Below are 21,658 nucleotides of genomic sequence, written 5' to 3' on the forward strand. Positions count from 1 at the left end.
TACTTTCAAGCGGTTAAAGGAGCTACTGAAAGCAGTCTTTCTGTCAGAGAATCTAGAATGATATCGATAAATATAGTAGCTTTCCAACTTGACTACCAGAATCACTCGAAACATGAGCCCTCCATCACTTAGAAAGAATCAGTATATTCAAGACACAGGTCACTGTAGTTATGATAGGTGAAGGAAATCCCATTTGCTTGCACAGTTTCCTTAGCAAAATATCCTGGACACCCTACCCTTAGCTCCACTATTACTCCTTGAGTGGCATGGCTATACAAAATTTAGACCCACTATGGCCCATAGTGGCAAAGCGACAGCTATGTCCAGTATATTATACTCTTATCTTTTGAAATTTCTTATTTATATTCTTTCAAAATCATAAGAAAGTGGATGACTTTGATGTATTCCTGGATAGGAAGAAAGAAATGGGAGTACACTTCAGTGTTGAACTCTTAGCACCTATCCACTGAGATGTGGGCTATAACCTACTATCACCAGCTCTTGGAAAATCATTATATTTAATGATGTATCACATCGTACCCTAACAACGGCTTATAAGTTTTTGTGCACTGAAGACCATATTTTTTTAGAGGTACAAAATAAGAGAAATTAACTCAAAGTATTGCAGATTGCCACATTTAAATTATTTCTGGGTGTGATTTAGTGGGTGTAAGTGCATTGTATTCTCAATTCCTGTTAGTTCATCTCCTTTACTTGCACTGTGCCTTAACAAGGAGCACCTTAGTTTTTTTAACTATCTATACCATGTATTTATGATATGTGTATTTGATAAAAATGATAAACGTTTGTTTTTCTATCACATTGATTGTATTGGGATAGCAAGGATGACAAAGAGAGACCCTTATAAATCATAAAACTGTTTATTTAATAATTTCTTACGGAACAGTGTTTTCTATATGGCTTTAATAGCCTGGCTCCTTGGAATACAGGTCGCTCCCCGTTTATGTTCATATTGCTGCTGTATGCCAGTAGCACCACCACCCTCAGCAACTATAAGCTCTTCACTCTGTGCCAGATTAGCTTGTGGCTTCACACCCCACCTACTCAGATGCACCTTTTTGCTGGATTGCCCTACTGGCAGGTCCCAGCTAGGACTGTTGCTCCCCGCTGGTTTCTAATTGTGCAAAGACTGTACTCGTTTGTATTGAAACATTTATATAACTCTTGGCAGTCTCAAGGTATTTGATATCTATGTGGAGGTTAAGACAGAAAAAGATGCTCCCTTAATGCTGCTTTGTACATAACGTTTTTAACATATTTTATATTGGTTTAGTGTACTAAACTTAGTTGGATTTGTTTTTCTTTTATATGCCTTGTATTTTTATTTTGCTTTCATACATTTTGTATTTATGTATTTATCTTGCTCTTTTATGGCCTTTTAGACTGATAAAAGAAATTGACTGATAACTCTTAAGACACCAATGAAGTGAGACAAAACTCAGTGAAAAATAACTGAGGGCAAGTCTTTCTCAGGAGCACATTAACATTGTGAGTCATGAGAACTGGTAATTTGTTGTGATGCATGTCTATGATAGCTGTACAGAGAGCAAGACTATTTTCTTGATTTTGGGCACTCACAACTTCTTTTGTGCGACGTGGTAGATGAAATTAATGATCATAAGAAAATTAAGCATGTTTTAAGTGGGAAAGTTTGCTCCTCAGCAGCAGCCTCTGCTTCTGTGCCTGATCTGAGAAAGTTTCTTGTCATCTGGGAACCTGGATCTTTCATATTTAATCTGAAAGTTCTGTGTTCATGCTGTCCCATGAGAAACACCATGTGTGGGCGCCTCTTGTGAAGACTTTGGATCACCTTCAGTTGGGACAGTCTGCACTCTGTGACTATCATGGTTGTTCAACACCACTATCATCCACCCAAGTGGTCTCTTCTGGCATATTGTGCTGCTATCATAATGGAAGGGATTCTTCTCATCTGTGAGTTCAATATGATTGGTGCCCTGTTTTTGCTTGTTCCATTATGGCGGCACGGGTGTCAAGTCTGAACGACTACTATGTCAGTGCAGAGAAGTTGGCTTAAGAGGTGAACTGATTTTTGCTACTCAACCTGGCAGTAGAAAACTTACATAAGGTGTTCAGAGCTGTCCCAGAGCAGGCCCCCTCATACTTATGTCACAGTGACACATTCTGAGCCACTCATCATACCAAACACACCTCCTCCTCTGACATATGAAACAGTTCAAAGTTGAGTCTATTGATGATTTGTATGCCTGCCTCAAAGAATGTGATAGAATTTGCTTGCTTCATGACATGAAGACAAAGTTAGGGCTCAAGTCATACAAGGGTATTCATCTGTCAAGCTAAGATGCATCAGTCTGCAATAACCAGAAATTATTATCCCAAACATTCTGAGGCTTAGCCATTTCCAAAAACTGTCCAAAGTGTGCACCACTCACATGGAATCTGTGTTCATAAGTACAAGTCAAAACCCCAGAATTAAGTGGAAATACTATCAGTATGAAAAACCTGATTCCTAGTTTGGTGGTCCCAAAAAGCACATGTGGTCAATGCTGTGGTTCGTCCCCACAACTCGCAAGGATGTCATGCGAAGAGAAAGACGTTTTTCAGGGCCAGTAGTCACTCTACAATGTGACCACAGCCCAAATTTACCAAGAGTTACCTTAGCAAAACCCCACAAATTGCCTTCAGCCAAAAACATAACAAGTGCATTCATCTTCAGCATTTTGCACCTTGCCCACTCCTGGACTCCAGTTCCTTTCCACTTAGTTACAATGAACACATAGCAATGTGTCTGATCCCTCAGCATACACCCGTTCCCGCTTCCAAGTGTGAGTCAGTAGCATGTTTCATGCATTCAGTGCATGGGTAGCATAGTACCTGCTAATGATCTGCCAGGCCAGCAGGGATAGTCCTAAAAGAAGGAGTACTCCTGTGATGGTCAACACAGCCACAAACCATGGATCGGGAGTCCAATAGGTCACTGTACCATTCACAATACGAGGAAGGTTCTTGATGGTCTGAAAGAGTAAATCACAGAGTCAATTCATGACATGGTGACAAGGTTGAATTTAGGCTGAGACAGGGCCTTGCATCCTCAGCGGAAATAGCAATATTATGTCAGCTCACTACATATAAGTGCCCCAATGCAAATGTTTTTTAACAATTTAATTATAGTTGTTTTGCACAGTACTGGTATTTTACATTATAACAATACACTTGGTGTTGAAGGAAATTAACACTGGGCTTTGAAGATAGGAGATATTGTATTATGGCATTTGTATTGCATATTATGGCATTTGTACAGACATGAAAAGTTAAAAGAGAAATTAATGTTAGCACAAATGAAAGACGCAAAGAAAGGAAGATACCTGAATGGTGATTCGATCGAAGTAATTGGTCAGACTACTACTGGTATAAAAGGTGTAGTCAAATGGCAATACTGTGACACAAATGATACCGATGACACAGGGAAGAGGTAGAAGTAATTTCAGAGACAAAGAACAATTGAAAATAAATTGTCATGTTGCGGTACATTTGGGCATTGGCGACGGGAGTGTTGGAGTCCTTTGATCAATACAGGAGAGTCAGGAACATATGATGAGAATCAGATGCAGAGTCAAAATCATCAGATGCAAGTGAATCAGATGAATCAGATGCAAAACCAAAAATCACAAGTACATGTATCCAATGGTAGGGTTCATGGATTACAAATATCTCAAGTTCCCAGGCCAAATCAGGATATGAATGGTCAAGTACAAAGATACAATGTGAATATGGGTTTTCATACGAATGGTCAAGTATATTCAAATGTGCAGGTGGCTTCACAATATTTAATGCAAACAGAAGAAAATGATTCAGATACATCACAATGACGGTGCCTGAGGGGGAAGAAAGAGTGCGTTCTTGGCGCATCTCTAGAGGTAGATCAGTCAGGTCCCTATATGGATGGTCAGGTTGATGGTAATGCTATTACATTCCTTGTAGATACTGGTGTTACCTGTTCCACTGTGAGAACTGTGGAAATCCCAAACCTATCCCTCTCGAGAGCAAGTATCCAAGTTGTAGAAGTTTCAAACAAATTGATTAAAATACCAGTAACAAAACCAATGAAAGTTCAAAGTGGAAATTTCCAGGAACTACACAAATGTGTTGTGTGTGACACAAGTCCAGTTAATTTACTAGGAAGGGACTTGCTCTGAAAAATGAATTGCTCCATCTATTGTACTCCAGATGGAATACCATTTCATACAAAAGATGAAGATGCTATTTTCAAGTTAGCAAGGCAGGGAACAGAAGTGAATGATTTGTATCCATTATTTACAGTGAATGGTTTGCCTGTTGAATTGAAAGATACAGTGTTGTCTGATGTGTGGGACTTTCCAGGGAAAGACATTGGATTGATGAAAGATGTTGCTCCTATTCATATTACAGTAAAACCTAATGCAGTATTTCCTAAAATACCACACTATAAATTGAGTCCTGAGTCCTTCTCAACGTCCGATCCCTCCACAAACACGCCACAGAAATCTGGGACCTACTTGACAGCACCACCCCGAACGTAGCATTCTTCACCGAAACCTGGACCAACACCACCTCGGGACCGGACATCGCCATCGCCATCCCCCAAGGAAACAAGATCTCCAGGAAGGACCGCCCCACCCACCCAGGAGGAGGAATCGCCATCGTCCACAAATCCAGCCTCCGCCTGAGCACACTCCCTGACGAGTCCACAGAACTGATGAAACACCTTCACTTCAAGATACTGGCCCGCCCCACCGTCGCCCTCCGAGGAACCCTCATCTACCGACCCCCTGGACCCCGCGGACCCTTCGCCAACTCCATCACGGACATTATCTCCCCGCAGGCCATCGCATCCACCAACTACACCCTGCTGGGAGACCTCAACTTCCACCTCGACAATCAACTGGACCCCAACACCACATGCCTCCTGGACAACCTCCACAACATTGGACTCCGCCAGATCGTGACCGAGCCCACGCACTCAGCAGGACACACCCTCGACCCCCTCTTCACTACAGGAAACTCCATCACCTTCAGCCACACCACCGAACTCCCATGGACCGACCATCGTTGCGACCACTTCAGAACACCCACCATCCACAGACACCAGCACCTGCTTCCACAAAGAAACTGGACCAAAATCACTGACGACCAGCTCACCTCCTCACTCAACAACTCCACCCCAACCATCGCGGAAAACGATGACCCCAACACCGCAGCCCAAACCCTGCATAGATGGATCTCGGACAGCACCAACACCATAGCCCCCCTCAAGAAAAACAACAATACCTGTGCCAAGAAAGCCAGATGGTTTACCACCAAACTTCGAGAATCCAGGCGCACATGCCGCCGCCTCGAAAAGGCCTGGAGAAACACCAAATCCACAGAAGCCCACAACAACTTCAGAGCCGCCACCAACGCCCACCATCAACTCATCAGAGAAACGAGGAAAAAAGCGATTGAAGACAGAATCTCCACCCACGCACACAACAGCAAGGAACTCTTCAGCATCATCAAGGAGTTCGCCCAACCCACCAGCGAGTCTACCAACATCCCTCCCTCACAAGACCTCTGCAACAAACTCAGCACCTTTTTCCACCACAAAATCAAGAGCATCTACGACAACTTCGACGAAGACAACCAACACACTGAACCCTCACCAACCACCCTCGACACCCGGAAACCAGCGATTTGATGACTGGACAGCCCTCACCACCAAAGACACACTGAAGACAATGAAGTCAATCCCCTCAGGGGCCCCCACGACCCCTGCCCCCACCACATCTTCAACAGAGCCGCCGACACCATCGCACCCATGCTCCGCCACACCATCAACCGCTCCCTGGCGACTGCCTCGTTCCCCGACGACTGGAAACACGCCGAGGTGAACCCCCTCCTAAAGAAACCCTCAGCGGACCCCACCGACCTCAAAAACTACAGACTTATCTCCCTGCTCCCGTTCCCAGCGAAAGTCATCGAGAAAGCCATCAACAGCCAACTCGCCACATTCATTGAAGAACACAACATCCTCGACTCCTCCCAATCCGGCTTCAGAAAAAACCACAGTACGGAAACCGCCCTCCTCGCCGCAACAGACGACATCCGCACCCTACTGGACAAAGGAGAAACAGTAGCCCTCATCCTCCTCGACCTATCAGCAGCGTTCGACACAGTCTCCCACCGCACCCTAATACGCAGACTCTATGACGCAGGAATCCAGGACAAGACCCTCGACTGGATCTGCTCCTTCCTCTCCGGCAGGACGCAGCGGGTCAGACTCCCCCCTTTCCTCTCGGACCCCACACCTACCACCTGCGGAGTCCCCCAGGGCTCCTCCCTCAGCCCGACGCTCTTCAACGTCTACATGGCTCCACTTGCCCCCATCGTCAGAACCTACGGACTCAACATCGTGTCATACGCAGACGACACCCAGCTCATCCTCTCCCTATCCAACGAGCCCAACACCGCCAGACGCAACTTTCGAGAAGGCATGGAAGCCGTCGCCAAATGGATGAAAAACAGCTGCCTACAACTAAACACCAACAAAACAGAAGTACTCATCATGGGCCCAAACCCCGACGCCTGGAGCGACACCTGGTGGCCCACCGCCCTCGGAAACCCGCCAAACCCCACAGACCTCGCACGCAACCTGGGAATCATCCTGGACTCCGAGCTCAAAATGGACTGCCAGATCAACTCTGTCTCATCTTCCTGCTTCCACACCCTCCGCCTCCTTCGTAAGACCTTCAAATGGATCCCCCTCGAACACCGAAAGACAGTCACTCACGCCATGGTCACCAGCAGACTCGACTACGGCAACGCGCTCTACGCCGGAATAAACAAAAACCTCATCCGCAAGCTACAGAACATCCAGAACGCCGCCGCAAGACTGGTCCTCAACCTGCCAAAACACTGCCACATCTCCCAGCACCTGCGCACACTCCACTGGCTCCCCGTCGAGGCGAGAATCACCTTTAAGATGCTCACCCACGCACACAAGGCCCTCCACGGCACCGGACCAGCATACCTGAACAGCCGACTCAAATTCCACGCACCCCAAAGGACCCTATGATCAGCCCAGCTCTCCTACGCCGTGGTCCCCCGCACCAGAAAGACCAGATCGGGAGGCCGCTCCTTCTCCTTCCTCGCTGCCAAAGCATGGAACGCCCTTCCGCTCCACCTCAGACAGACAACATCGCTCCCCATCTTCGCAAGAAACCTCAAAACCTGGCTCTTCGACAGACCCCCTCCTTGATGGAATGGAACCTGCACCCCCCCCCCCACCCCTAGCACCTTGAGAACCTATCGGGTGAGTAGTCGTGCTTTAACAAACCCCTGATTGATTGATTGATTGATTGCAGGACTGAAACCTGTGATTGATATGCTTATTGAACAAGGAATACTAAAAGAGATTCTAGGGAGTCCATGCAATGCACCTATGATGGGGATTTGCAAGCCTAATGGGAAATATAGAATCCTACAGGACCTGAGAAAGATAAACCAAATTGTTATACCTTGTTGTCAAATTGTACCGAATCCAGCTGTGATCCTATAGCAAATTCCATGTGATGCAGAGTGATTTTCGGTAAGCAATCTGTGTCAAGCCTTTTTCTCGATACCCTTACAATCAGATAGTCAATATTTATTTGCGTTCTGGTTTGGAAACCGTGTTTTGGCATGGTGCCAAGTCCCTCAAGGGTATACAGCAAGCCCCTCAATCTTCAATCAGATATTGAAGAAATGTTTAGAGACATTGATAATGCCTAAAGACTCAGTTCTTGTGCAATATTTGATGACTTATTGGTTGTATCCAAGACAAAAGAAGACTGCGTGACAGATACAATTGCTCTACTGAACCATTTGGCAGTAGGTGGGCATAAAGTTTCACCTGCAAAGTTACAATGTTGTAAAACAGTTGAAAAAGGAATCAGGAAAGTTTCTCAAGATCGGATTAATGCTATTCTGAAAATTAAGCTGCCAAAAACACAGAAAGATGTTTGAATGTTTTTGGGAATGGTTGGATATAGCAGGCAGTGGATATTAAATTTTTCACTGATAGCCAAGCCATTACAGAGATTGACTCACAAAGATGTGACAGATACAATACATCTTGATGATGAATGCGTGAAAACGTTTCTTGAGTTGCAAGACAGTTTATGTCGTGGACCAGCATTAGGGATGCCAGATTTTGAGAAGGATTTTGCGTTGTTCTGTAATGAATGTGATGGTTGTGCACTGTCAGTTCTAACACAAACACATGGAGCAGCACGGAGACCAGTGGCATATTTCTCCGCCACTTTGGAACCAGTAGCTGTAGCATTACCAATATGTTTAAAAGCAGTTGCTGCTACAAGCGTGAGTCTGGAACAAAATGAATCAATTGTTATGGGTCATCCTTTGAAAGTGTATGTACCACATTCAGTTGAGATTTTGTTAACAAAAACTCGCACACAGCATTTTACAAGCAGTCGGTTAACAAAATATGAGCAAGTGATATTGGGTGCAGAGAATGTTACAGTAGTGAGATGTACAACTCTGAATCCAGCTATTTTGTTACCGACTCCTGGCTGAGAAGTTGTTTTGGACGAAGCAGATCATGATTGTCTGGATGTGACTGAATTATGTACAAAATCAAGGCCTGATATCAAAGATACACCATTGCCAGAGTCTGATATTGTACTGTTTGTATATGAATCATGTTTGAGAGATTCAGAAGGATGTTTACAAGCTACGTGCACAATTTGCACAGTGGCGAGTATGGTTGAAGCTTCATGCTTGAAAGGAGTGAGTTCAGTGCAAGTGGCAGAGCTAAAAGCCTTGTCAGGAACCTGTTATTTAACCAAACAAATGAGAGTAACCATATTTAGGGACAGTCAATAAGGTTTTGGGGTTGTCCACGACTTTGGGCAGTTGTGGTCTCAACATGGATACTTGACCTCTTCGGGTTCACCTATACGAAACGGAGAGAATGTAAAGGATCTACTGATGGCACTATAATTGCTGGCACAAATTGGGGTGGTGAAATGTCCAGCGAACAGATCTGGTTGTGAATACATTACTGTGGGCAATCACTATGCTGATGAAATTGCACGTTTTTGTGCTTTAAATTCACATTCAATCAATGTGGAACAGTGAACAAACCGATCAAACAGAATGTAGATTGATGTTTTCTTCCGTTGAAACATGGGATAAAGTAAGAATATTACAAGATGAAGCAAGTGATGCAGAGAAGGAAGGGTGTATGAAATCAGGTTGCACACGAAGATCAGATGATGAAGTGTGGATCTATGCTGATGGAAGATCAGTAATGCCAGATAGCTTGTTGTCACAGATGGCTTGGGTTTACCATGGATCAACATATTTAGGGAGAGACGCAATGATCAGGCTATTCAAACAAGTGTGGTTTCATCTTAAATTCAGAGTTATTGCAGAAAGTCTCTGTCAAAGATGTGTAGCTTGTCAGCAACAAAATGCAGGAAGGAAACAGTTGTTATCATGGGACGAATTGGCAAAGCTGCAGGTCCATTTACTCGAATGCAGTTAGACTTTATTGAGATGTCTCCATGCCTCCTTGTCAAGGACTAAAATATGTCCTTGTGATTGTCTGTTTTCTCGTTCGCTTGAGGCATATCCAACAAGGCGTAATGACAGTTTAACAGTTGCTTCTTAGAGAGAGAATTCCTAGGTTCGGTTTCCAAATCTTGTTAAAATCTGATAGGGGAACACATTTTAATAATGAACTCATTTGGAAGATTTGTGCAGCATTGCAAATTGAACAAAAGTTGCACTGTGCCTACTGACCTGAGGCTTCAGGTGTAGTTGAGCAGTTGAATGGCACAAAGAAAATCTAGATTGGCTAAAGTTTGTGCATCCACAACACTAAAATGGTGTGATGCATTTCCATTGGTATTAATGAGCTTGAGAAGTATCCCAGACAGAAGAACAGGAATGTCCCCATATGAAATTGTTACTTTAAATATTTTTTATTGAGAGTTCATAACCCCCATATGAAATTGTGATGGGAAGGGCTATGAGACAGCCAGCACTCCCAGCAAATCAATTATTGAACATTACTGATGATTTGGTACTGGATTATTGTAAAGGATTGGCTGATGTGGTTCGTTCTGTGTTTCACATGGTTGGAGAAGTTGCAACAACAGCACAGCAAGAACAGGGTCATGATCTATGCACTGGTGAACGGGTGCTAGTCAAAAAGCACGTAAGGAAGACTTACCTAGAACCTCGGTGGCATGCTCCGTATCAAGTGATACTGGTGACAGCAACTGCTGTTAAGTTTGGTGGCTTGCCGAATTGGATTCATGCTAGCCATACCCGAAGAGTCCCAAGTCCACTCGAAAGTGAAGATCTTACTGAAAAAGAACAAAGCGAGCAAAGAAATGTTCCTGGCCAAGCTGAAAGACAAGTAGAGTGGGCACAAGTTATTGGGCCTCAAGAAGGTGATATCACTAATAATCCTGATGATGAATTGATCCCTGGAAGAAATCAATAAAAAAGGAAAGGGGATTCATCAAAAGAATGCACTGAGACATTTGCAAGTGAAATTGACAATCCAAATGGAAAAAGAACAAAGAAAGGCAACAAGTGGCCAGAGGGAGTTAAGAGATTAAGACACTCTCTTAATGAAAAAGTTCCAGAAACAGTAATTGAAATATCTAGCCAATCTGAGCAAAGTGAAACAGTAAAAGGAGAAAATCCAGTGCGAAGAACAAAAAGAATAAAAATACCAAGCAAGAAGTACACAGCTCCAGAATGGACATATTTGGCTGCTGCAACTAATGACTGAGTTCTGTTCAAGAATAAATCATTTATATGAACCACCCTAAATGAACTGTTCCATTTGAAAAGGGTACAGAAAAAGAGAGAGGAGATTTATGAAAATAAAAAATCCTTGGAAAAGTTCTAAAACAAGAAAAGTTCTGAAGAATCGTGAAGAAAAGCTCAAGGCTTTACAAGTGTGGGGTGCTCAAAGCTTTAAAAGTGAGGGGCGCATAATCTAAAACTAGTCTAGCAAAAAACTTTTATTTTATTTTTGTAGGATGGATGGAATTAAAACTGAGAATCAGGGTTTATTTAGGCGAAAATGTCCTAATGTTTGTCTTGCATGTGTTTTAATAACAATGTTTGTGAGGTTGATATTAACAATCACAGTACCACATTTCATGTTTATTAATGTAGTTAACTGCACTAATAATAATGAGCATGCAACTATAGATGTTAAAAGAGATCTGGAGGAAGATCCAGAAAATAATATTAAAGAACTAACAGGAAGGGATTTAGATCAAGACAAATCTATTAACGAATTTTCATTAAATGTCTTTACTAAACTCCTTTATACATTTATTGATACAATGGATGGGAGATATTGTTATGTGTGCATGCAATTTCCTACGTCTGTGTCTGAAGGGGTGACTTATCACCACCTTCCATTAACATATGAAATTTCGTGTAGTGTACTAACCACTTTGTTCTATTCAAGAAGTCAGACGCTCCTGCAGACACCTAGAGAAAACATGGCAAAACTTGAAAACTAAGGAAGCACTGAATGACCACAAGAGCGCCCTGAAGGAATACCACCAGCGCATAAAAGACACCAAACGAACCTTCATAAGAGACAAAGTCCAGACCAACGCGACCAACACCAAGGATCTGTTCAATGCATCCACCAGCTCGCAAAACCTACCTGCGAAGCAACGGATGTCACACCTTCCCAGGAACTCTGCGACAAGCTCAGCTCCTACTTCCATCTGAAGATAAAGGCCATCTACAACAACTTCAGCGAACCAATGACGAACACCACCCCCTTACTGACCAATGCTGATAAGCCGACCATCACGTCCTGGGAACCCGCGACCGTCTAATGCATCACAGCTATCATCCAGATAACCCACTCTGGAGCCCCTACGGACCCCTGCTCACCGCACATCTTCCACAGAGCCGCCACCGTCATCGCACCCGAACTGGGACGCACCATTAACGTCTCCCTCAGATCCGGTATCTGCCGAGATGACTGGAAACGGTCCGAAGTAAAATCCCTCCTCAAGAAACCATCAGCCGACCCTACAGACCTGAAAAACTACCGACCCATCTGTCTCCTCCCCTTTGCTGCCAAAGTCAGTGAGAGACTAGTAAACACCCAGATGACCACCTTCATAGGAGAGAACTACATCATGGACGCCTCCCAGTCGGGATTCCGCAGCAACCACAGCACAGAGACTGCTCTCCTTGCCGCCACCGATGACATCCGCTTGCTACTCGACCAGGGGCACACCGCGGCCCTCATCCTTCTAGACCTCTCCGCAGCCTTCGACACAGTTTCACATCACACTCTAGCAGCCAGACTACGCTACGCGGGAGTTCAAGGAGCCGCCCTCTGCTGGATCCAATCCTTCCTCTCCGGCAGAACCCAGAGGATCCGACTCCCCCCTTCCTCTCTGAACCCACAACTGTGGAGTACCCCAGGGATCTTCACTCAGCCCCATGGCCTCCCTTGCCGCCATCGTCAGACGGCATGGGCTCAGCATCGTATCCTACGCCGAGGACACCCAGCTCATCCTCTCGCTCACTAAGAATCCTGAAGACACCAAACTCTGTTTCCAGGAAGGCATGAAGAACGTGGCAGCTGGGATGAAGGACCGCTGCCTGAATTTAAACTTAGAGAAGACCGAGGTCCTCATCCTCGGTCCCTGCACCTCCGCCTGGGACAACACCTGATGGCCCTCCGCCCTTGGGAGCCCACCCACCCCCACAGACCACGCTCCGAACCTCTGCATTATCCTTGACTACTCCCTCTCCATGAACCGCCAGATCAACGCCGTCGCCTCCATCAGCTCCAACTGCCTTCGCATCCTCCGTAAGACTTTAAACTTGATCCCCTGTGACTGCAGAAGGACCGTCACCCATGCACTCATCACTAGCAGACTAGACTACGTCAACGCCCTCTACGCCGGAATCAACAAAACCCCCCTGCGTAGTCTCCAGACCATCTAAAACGCCACAGCCAGACTCGTCCTCGGAACACCGCGCCACAATCACATGACCCAACACCTGTGAGGCCTCCACTGGCTTCCCGTCAAGATAAGGGTCATCTTCAAACTCCCCACCCATGCCTACAAGTCCCTACACAACATCGGACCCAAGTCCCTCAACGAGAGCGTATCCTTCCACGTACCCAAGAGGAACCTTCGCTACGCCAACCTCGCCCTTGCAGAGGTCCCCAGACATAGAACTGGCGGGAGAGCTTTCTCCTACATCGCAGCAAAGACCTGGAACGAGCTCCCTGTGAACATCAGACCCTCCCCGACCCTGCACACGTTCAGGAAGGACCTCAAGACCTGGCTCTTCGACTGATTCCGGAGCCCCCCCCCCCCCCCTCATTGCCATGAGACCCTCACGGGTGAGTAGCGTGCTATATAAACACCACAGATTGATTATAAGGAGGAGTTTCAATTTTATTATTCAAATCTTGATCTAGTCTTTTCAGAAGTTCCTATAAGAAAGAACATGAATATAGTGTATAATGCGAAGAATGATCAGTATATGGGTGAGTTTTTTCATACTACTAAAACGATTGATACAGTATACAAGGCTCGAAAAATCCACTCGACTGCTCGCATTTTCGAGCTAAATTTAGTGAGAATGAGCTGTTTTTAGGTTCTACTCGCCCTTTCTGGTGAGTAGGAAGACAAACTAACTTTTGTCCTCTGTCTCTGAAAACAGAGCAAATGTGACAAGATAAGAAGATTAAAGGCATTTCTATTGCTCACAAAGTGAATGAGCAATAAAAATGCCTTTAAATCTTGTTATCTTGTAACATTTGCTTCGCTTTCAAGCCCTGGTATATGTGCATTGAAATAACCTGACTTGAAAATGAGATAGTGTAGAAATAGATTTTATTAATACTGTGGAAGATAGACGTAGAGAATTTAAGAAAAAGGCTACAGAGCAGAAAACAAAGGAACCACCTTGGGCACATAAAGAAGGTCATTACAAAAAGATTGAGACTCATGGTGCAATGACTCTGGATTGGCCTCATAGAGGAAAGCTTTGCTTACTTAGGCAGAAAACAGAATATAACATTTATTTCATTGGTTCTAGTGAATGTTAGCATACCTTACTAATTACAGGGGGTTGGGGCTTGAGAGGTGGTGCTGATCCTATTTGTCCTGGAGTTTTTTTGTGTGTGGTAAAAATGCCTACTATAGGTTGCCACAACATTGGTATGGGTGTTGCTATATGGGAACAGTCTTCCCAAAGATCTATCATGTTAGTGAGAAACATGGAACCAATGGAAAGAAACTAACACAGAGTAAAGGGGGAATAAGTGCTGCAGAAATTGTGGGAGATATATTTGGAGCATTGATACCTTCAGTCGGGGTGATTCTAAATTAAGAAAATTATCTACAGGGGTTGATCGTTTATCAATGGATACTGCTTGTGGGATTTTGATAATTGATATTGAAATGGTTGCCATGAGAAGCATGGTTTTACAAAATATACTTGCCTTAGATGTATTATTGCAAAAACAACAGGTGATGGACAGAATGCAGAACAATGTCATACATTTACCCCAGTACATAGATCTGGGCCTAAATCCATCGTTTGACTGGGGGTGACTGTTTTGCCATTGTGCAACATTCCGTCCATCATCTTATGTGTTTTAGATGTATTATTGGCAAAAGAGGGCGCAGTCTATAGTATGCTGAAAATTCAACAATGTTGCACATATATTCCTGATAAGAGTAGAGATTTCCAGGGATAGATCAGCAACATTACACATTTACATGATGACTTAGCTGAACTGAAGGTTGATGGTGCTTGGGAGAAACTTATTAACGGTTTCTCTTCAGTAGGTAACTGATTTTACCATTTGCTAATAGCTTATTAGGAAGGATACTAACTCCGATAGTTGCTATTGCTACTGGCATGCTAATGGTAATTCTGTTTTATAAATATTGCAAAAATAAAACAAAAGATGTCAGACAAAGGGCAAGAAAAAGGAAGAGGGAAGAAATAGACCTGGAAGATCGAAAAGTTGTTTATTATGAGGTTATGAAAGATATTGAAGGTGTTAGACTCAAACAAATGAAAAGTATGACATTTACATTCTGAAAGATTGTTATCAAATGGTAATCTGATAAGTGATATTGTGATGGTCTGTAATACCATCAGATGTGAGATTGATGGAGCAAGATTTTTGTAAATAAAATCTGCTCAAAGTAATCTGTCCTGTGTAAAGGAAAATCAACAAATGTTTTCCTGAGTAATGAAATTAATGTAATGAAAACTATATAATGTTAGTTGAGAAACCTAGGTGATTAGTATTTAATGAATAAATGAAGAATAATCTTGTCTGTTAATTGAATATAATTTATGTCTCCGAAAATGCAGAGATACGACAAACACAGAAGAAAAGCTTTTATTCTTCGTGATAGACTTCATAAATCTTTTAGAAAATAATGTTCTCATATGCTAAATAATGTAGGCCTTAAAAAATGTTATAGGATGTGCTTACGTACTCCTGTCCTTCAAAAGTTTCAAATGTTTTCTTAGAATGTAGATATTAGTTTATTTCTGACTGAACCTTTTAGTTTTTTTTCCTGTCTACGCGAGAGATGAGGTAGTTCTAGTATAATTGTTGTACAATTTATATACTTATGTATCGAGGACATCTTTTTCCTTCCTCGGAAGTTGATGTAATAAAGTTTGGACAATAGTTGTTTAGAAGTAGAACTCGGAAGACTGTCTCCCCATGCGAAATGACCAATGAGGATGCGAGGAGAAGAGAGAAAATGAAACATTTAATGGAGATAAGAGTGTGATGTATTATAAAAACGACTGTGAGAAAATGTTCATCTGCTCGTTCACAAGATCGGTGACCTGTGTTCCTTGGTATACTGAATGCTGTGCTGATTCTATTTCTCTGGCTGGCATGAATCCTGCAATCCTAAAGACTTTCCTATTGACTTTGCACATCATTGGCTGGTGATGTTGCTTGTGCTATACCCTTTCCGCCAAGGGGTTTCTTTTCAGACTAAATGTACGCTGTGCATTTGTATTTCTAGGTTCGTATGAGAAACGGATAATCTTGCATACATGTCTTTGCAATGATTTTTCTTTCTCCATCTCACTCCTATATACCCTTTTGTTGATGTATTTAATATGAGTTGTTTCTTATTGTGAACATTGACTCTGAGAAATGACATTCTAATCTATGTACTTGTGTTTGACCATTCATATTATGAAATAGTAAGAGCAATTAACAAGATACAAATTAGTTTTTGTCTTTATTCATGAGTTATTGAGTTATTTGACATGGTATTGATATTTACAGATGTTTAAGCTATTTCTTCATTGTAGGTCCTCATGAGGGAATAGCATTCCGACTTTCATTACTTAGTCCCTTTTGGCTCTACCAAAGATCCATCGGAGGACCTGTGTTACAGGTAACTCTATGATAATAACTTATGGGCCCCTCATTAGAGTTACGTTTCTGATAGTTTTATAAAGGTTGGTGTGGGAAGTAAGATGATAAAACCTCACCGCTTCCGCTGCATCAATGATGGATGGCAAAATATGCACAGGGGAAAAATTCAGTTGTTTTGATATTGACCCATAATTTACTCTGCTTGATGGAGAAACAACTAGCAATCATTTGTTGACTAATTGTTCAAATAAGTGGTATGTTAAATGGATATCAAGGCACGTTCTAGCTTGACAGCCATTTAAATATTTAAGGACATTCACTGCATCTTTGAAACTTATGCTGGAAGGATGGGATGGATATTCAGAGTTGCTGATTTGAGAAACAGTAATGATTTCTGGATAGAGTTATCTCAATGAGGATCATTAAGAAGACATCAAGACCTAGCTTCTAAGCTACGCATACTGCTTGTGTTCACGAATGTGTTTTGACCAAGAGCCTTAGGAGCACCGCAGATTAATTGGGTTGGGTGGATTGAATGTATCTGTCAACTACAAACACCAATCACATTGACGATGCTTACATCACCATTTACATCATCTATATTCTCACGTTCCATTAAGGAACTTAAATTAAATTGTTTACAATTAAATAGTTGTCTTGGCCTACCTTTAGTTATATGACTCATCACACAACCATCATTCAACCTTAATCCCACCTAATTTAGCCATGAACGCTCTATGTAACCATCACATAGCCACTATCACAAAACACATAACCATCCTCATACATCAATACAATCATATATCAGATCAACCAACATCGCATAGCTTCATAAACACACACAATATAATCTGATCACATATCTATCATTATATAATAGTCTGTAAGTGACAACACAAAGAAACACATCCCTTATTCAACCAGATATCCATCATCGCAGCACCCCATATTCACCATAATGAACCAAATAGCCAACATAAAAATACTGCACAAGGTTTAATATGGCAGCACATCTCCCATCATACAATCACAAACCTCATCATATATCTATAATCCGCTGTCATAAGGCCAAACATCCACTCAACAGACATCATCAATTCAATCAAGCAGCACCATACACAGACACATACACACGTCTGGTTGCACAACTGACTCCTGATGAAAGAATAGAGGTAAAATGGCTGCTTAAGGGCTTATATTTCTGCGAGAAAGGGCTTCATCCTATAAAATGTTTTAAAGAAACATACACTTGAATGCAGCAGATTTCATATGTTATTTGAATAAAGTGAAAGGTTAAACATTTATTTCAGGATACACATATAATTTTAAAAAGAAAAATACCATGGTGCAGCATATGTGGCAGGGAATATTCAATATTACGAATCAATGGGGGGATCTTTCGCTGAGAACTACTGTATTATGATGTAACTTTTCCATCTCTTCTGAATCTTTCCGAGTAATACTGGCAACCATCTGGAATTCTCCTATGACATGAGAACTCGTGCTAAATCTTTAAATTTCAAATGAAATTGTACTTCTTGGAATCCTATTTCATTGCACAGTATTTGAATGGAATTTGATTTGTAGTTCGGTGAGGTATGTGGATTGCTTTTCATTTTTCATTTAATTGCAATTTATGTTTTTACATTTGGTTCCATATTTGTAATTTTGCTCTTTTTGAACAGCCATTGGTTGCATTGGCATAGTCTGCTCTTTATAAAAACGCAAAATCAAATTTCACATCTGTTAAAAAATGTGTGGCAATTATAAACATCACTAATATATCATGGTATGCAACATTTGGCGTCTGTGCATTGTTCGTCTTAGTGAAAATATATTATTAGGCACCCTTACGAACAGCATATACAGGGCCTTATTCATACTTTGGTGGATGGGACACTCTATCACAATGTGACAGATATCCAGTCCTCCATATTACAAGTGCTATGGGCTTCTACGATCTTGTAGTACAGTGGATGGGGCATTCGCCACATTTGTGGCAGAGTACACCACCCACCAAACTAAATAAGGCCCATATTCTACATAGCCTAGCCTCAAAAGCACGATGAGCCAACATATCTCATGCACCATCCTTTTGAATTAAATTGGTTCAGCTATTTCTACAAAAATGAAGCTCAAGTATGCAAAACAGCCCCCAGCACACATTCACAATCATGTCCCACATCCTAGGTTATTTAAACATTTACACATGCAAGTACATTTTCCACCGTAACCACTTAACTTTAATGAGATTGGTTCAAAGATTGTTGCCCTTCCTCTACAGCAGTGGATCTAACGCCATTTGACATATTGGATCGGTAGATATGGGCTGCTCCATTGATAACAGATAACAGGTATAAAAAAAGTCACACTAGTCTAGAAAAAGAGGGATAGAGTCTCATATGACAATAGAACAAATTATATAGCTGCTCTGGGTACTTGGAAATGTGTACCAGTTTTTGGTGCAAAAGGCCTTCCTGTATTTCTACAATTTCTGAGCCTGTGAAATAAACCATATTTACTTGAATTAACTAGAGACCTTCCAGACAGTAGTATCAGAATCGAATTAAAATCAACTCTTACCGTCGTTTTCAGTGTGGTGGTGGGCACCGTCGTAGTCCACGGCACTACATGGATTATCACTGTTGCTGTGGTAGAGAACTGAGGGGCAGGGCTGTCTGTCACTTTGATGAGAAGTTCAAAGGTCAAAGGGTCATATACGCCACCAGGTATGTAGGAGAAGGTGCTGTGAAAGATTTCAGCTCCAGCAAGGTTGAAACGGTTGTTGATATTTCCTGTTAGCAAGATATATAGAGGTTTACAAATATACGCCCATGATAATGTCAGTTTTCAGACCTTTGTAGCTCCTTGTACTTTTCAGCCCCCATAAGCAGATTAAGAGCCACAAAACTGAAAATATGAACTACCCACTAAGGTATGATCCTGGCTATTCATTCGAATGTTGGTCTGTGCGGGGCGGGGTTCCAACAAATACAATCACTATACAATTTAACCACAGAAAAGTTAATCTAGTATTTTACCAGTCTATGAACAGGGTACACATTGCATTGCCAACCCAAAAGTTATCTTTCAGGGGTGGCAAAAGGCTATAGACACTGTAGCATGTATGTCAAAATATTTTTTTATTTGGGGCTTAACATTTGGGAAATGTATTATCTATCAGGTCAGTTTAACATGGCCTTGGAAAATCAGGGGCAATGGGGACATTTTTGTAACAGTTATTGCTTCCTGTCTCCGAAACCTCAGAAATTATATATTACTACAAGCTAGCTAAATTACCAAGTCCCTCCTTTGTAGGTTGTGATTTTGAAGCGGTATTGAGGCAAACAATCAAAGCTTATTTGTAAATGGTGGTTAAGGTTTAGAAATTAATTTCCCAATTCACAAAGGTAAACTTAGACCTGCAGTCTAAGTTTAGACCTAAAGTCTAACTTTAGACCTGCAGTCTAAGTTTAGACCAAAGTTTGATTTAAGATCTAAAGTCTAACTTTAGACCTAAAGTCTACGTTTAGATTTAGAGTCTATCTTTAAACCTGAAGTTCAAGTTTAGACCTAAAGTCTAATTTAGACCTGCAGAAAGTTTAGATTTAAAGTCTTTACACCTGAAGTCTACCTTTAGGCCTGAAGTATAAATTTAGACCTGAAGCCTAAACTTGAACTTCAGGTTTAAAGTGAGACTTCAGGTCTAAACTTAGACTTTAAGTCTAAAGTTAGACTTTTGGTCTAAACTTAGACCTTAGTCTAAAGTTAGACTTCAGGTCTAAGTATACCTTTGTGAATCGGGCCCTCAGATGGAGGTAGCAAAAAGCTTTCAATAATTGTACTGTCCCTTTAATGCTACATTTGAAAAAAAAGAAGACATTTGTTACCTGTTAGCCCACAATGGTTTAGCTACTTACCCTTTGTTGTCAGTTGGCTTAATGAACAACAAAGAGGAAGGTACAACCATGCAGATAGGTGCCAAACATCATGCAGCAACCTTTGCAATCTTTGGTAGGTCAACATCAGCAGAAGTATGGGAAGGCGGGTGATCAACACGACCATAGAAACAAAGGGGAAATTAGGTTACAGAGGATTAAGAGTGCTTTGTGAAACCCACCAGTATCTTGGTCTGGAGGATCCTAAAATCTTCTCTCATAATTTGCAATCTTCCATTTCAGCAGTGCTCATTCTCTCTCACAGAGGAAATGATTAGAGAGATGCAGAAGGACAATTTTTGTCTTGGTGTAAATGCATCTTGGGTCAGACTGGAAAGTTCAAGCAGCACTACTGCCTTGGACAACTCATTTTCTTCAGTAGTATGTCCTCACATCATAATTTGAAGCAGCTAAGCTACTGCAGTTTTTGGGTTGCATTGGGATAAGGTTCCCAGGAGGCAAAGTCATCTTATCAATTTTACCTCACATCCAAGCAACAGCAGACCTTGCTCTCCAGGCCTAGTCTCTATCCCTGTCTCTTGAAGAAGGGCAACAACAGAGTCCTGCTAACTATTTGGTTCTTTTCTCTACAATGGTATGCAAAGCTGCTATTGCTTGAAGTGAACATTTGAACTGAAAATCTGACTAGAAGGGCTAGCATTCACCCACAATTAGTAGCAGTTGATGCCATGCAGTGGAGAAGCGTGGCTCAGTGGTTAGAGGCGGCAGACCCAGAAGCTGAGATCAACCGTGGACCAGGGTTCGATTCCCCGCCTCGGCGGGTCTCGGGCTCAAAAAAAATTCCACGGACTCGACAATTCTCACTCTGGTGCCTACTCAACTCACGGGGTCACACTCTGCGACTCTGGGCAATAGCTTGCTTAATCTCAACTACGGCCCCTCGCGGCGGGATGCCTGGCTTTCACCTTGGGGACACCCTGCCGCGGTTTCTCACAGGGGAATACCAGGACGGGTTCCCTAAGCAAGCGCCAGGACGCTTACGGGCAGCTGTGCGCTTTACAAGTCCAACACATTTACATTTACATGTACAGGATATGTGAAACATACAAATGGAGGTGCTGCCCTGTCCTGTTTGTAATCAGGCACTTCGATAAAATCCATGAAGTTGTTGAGAATCAGATAGAGAGCACTCTGTTTCGATAGCCGAAAATCCACAACTAATGTGGCTTCTTCGTTGAGTAATTTCTCTGACAGTTAATGGATTTCATTTCTATGATGTCTGAAACATATGGGGACT

General features: G+C 42.4%; 1 protein-coding gene across 1 annotated transcript in view; it reads right to left on the minus strand.

The window, feature by feature from the left end:
- Positions 1-21,658, minus strand: part of LOC144783084 (cadherin-related family member 4-like) — a 361,413-nt gene that overhangs the window by 44,406 nt on the left and 295,349 nt on the right. Inside the window, exons 14-15 of the mRNA XM_078662246.1 lie at positions 19,046-19,257; positions 2,875-3,014 (exon numbers count right to left, since the gene is read on the minus strand). Of these exons, the coding sequence (XP_078518372.1) occupies positions 2,875-3,014; positions 19,046-19,257 (352 nt within the window). The remainder of the gene's footprint in view (positions 1-2,874; positions 3,015-19,045; positions 19,258-21,658) is intronic.

This window comes from Lissotriton helveticus, chromosome 9, assembly GCF_964261635.1.
Source record: "Lissotriton helveticus chromosome 9, aLisHel1.1, whole genome shotgun sequence".
NCBI lineage: Eukaryota > Metazoa > Chordata > Amphibia > Caudata > Salamandridae > Lissotriton > Lissotriton helveticus.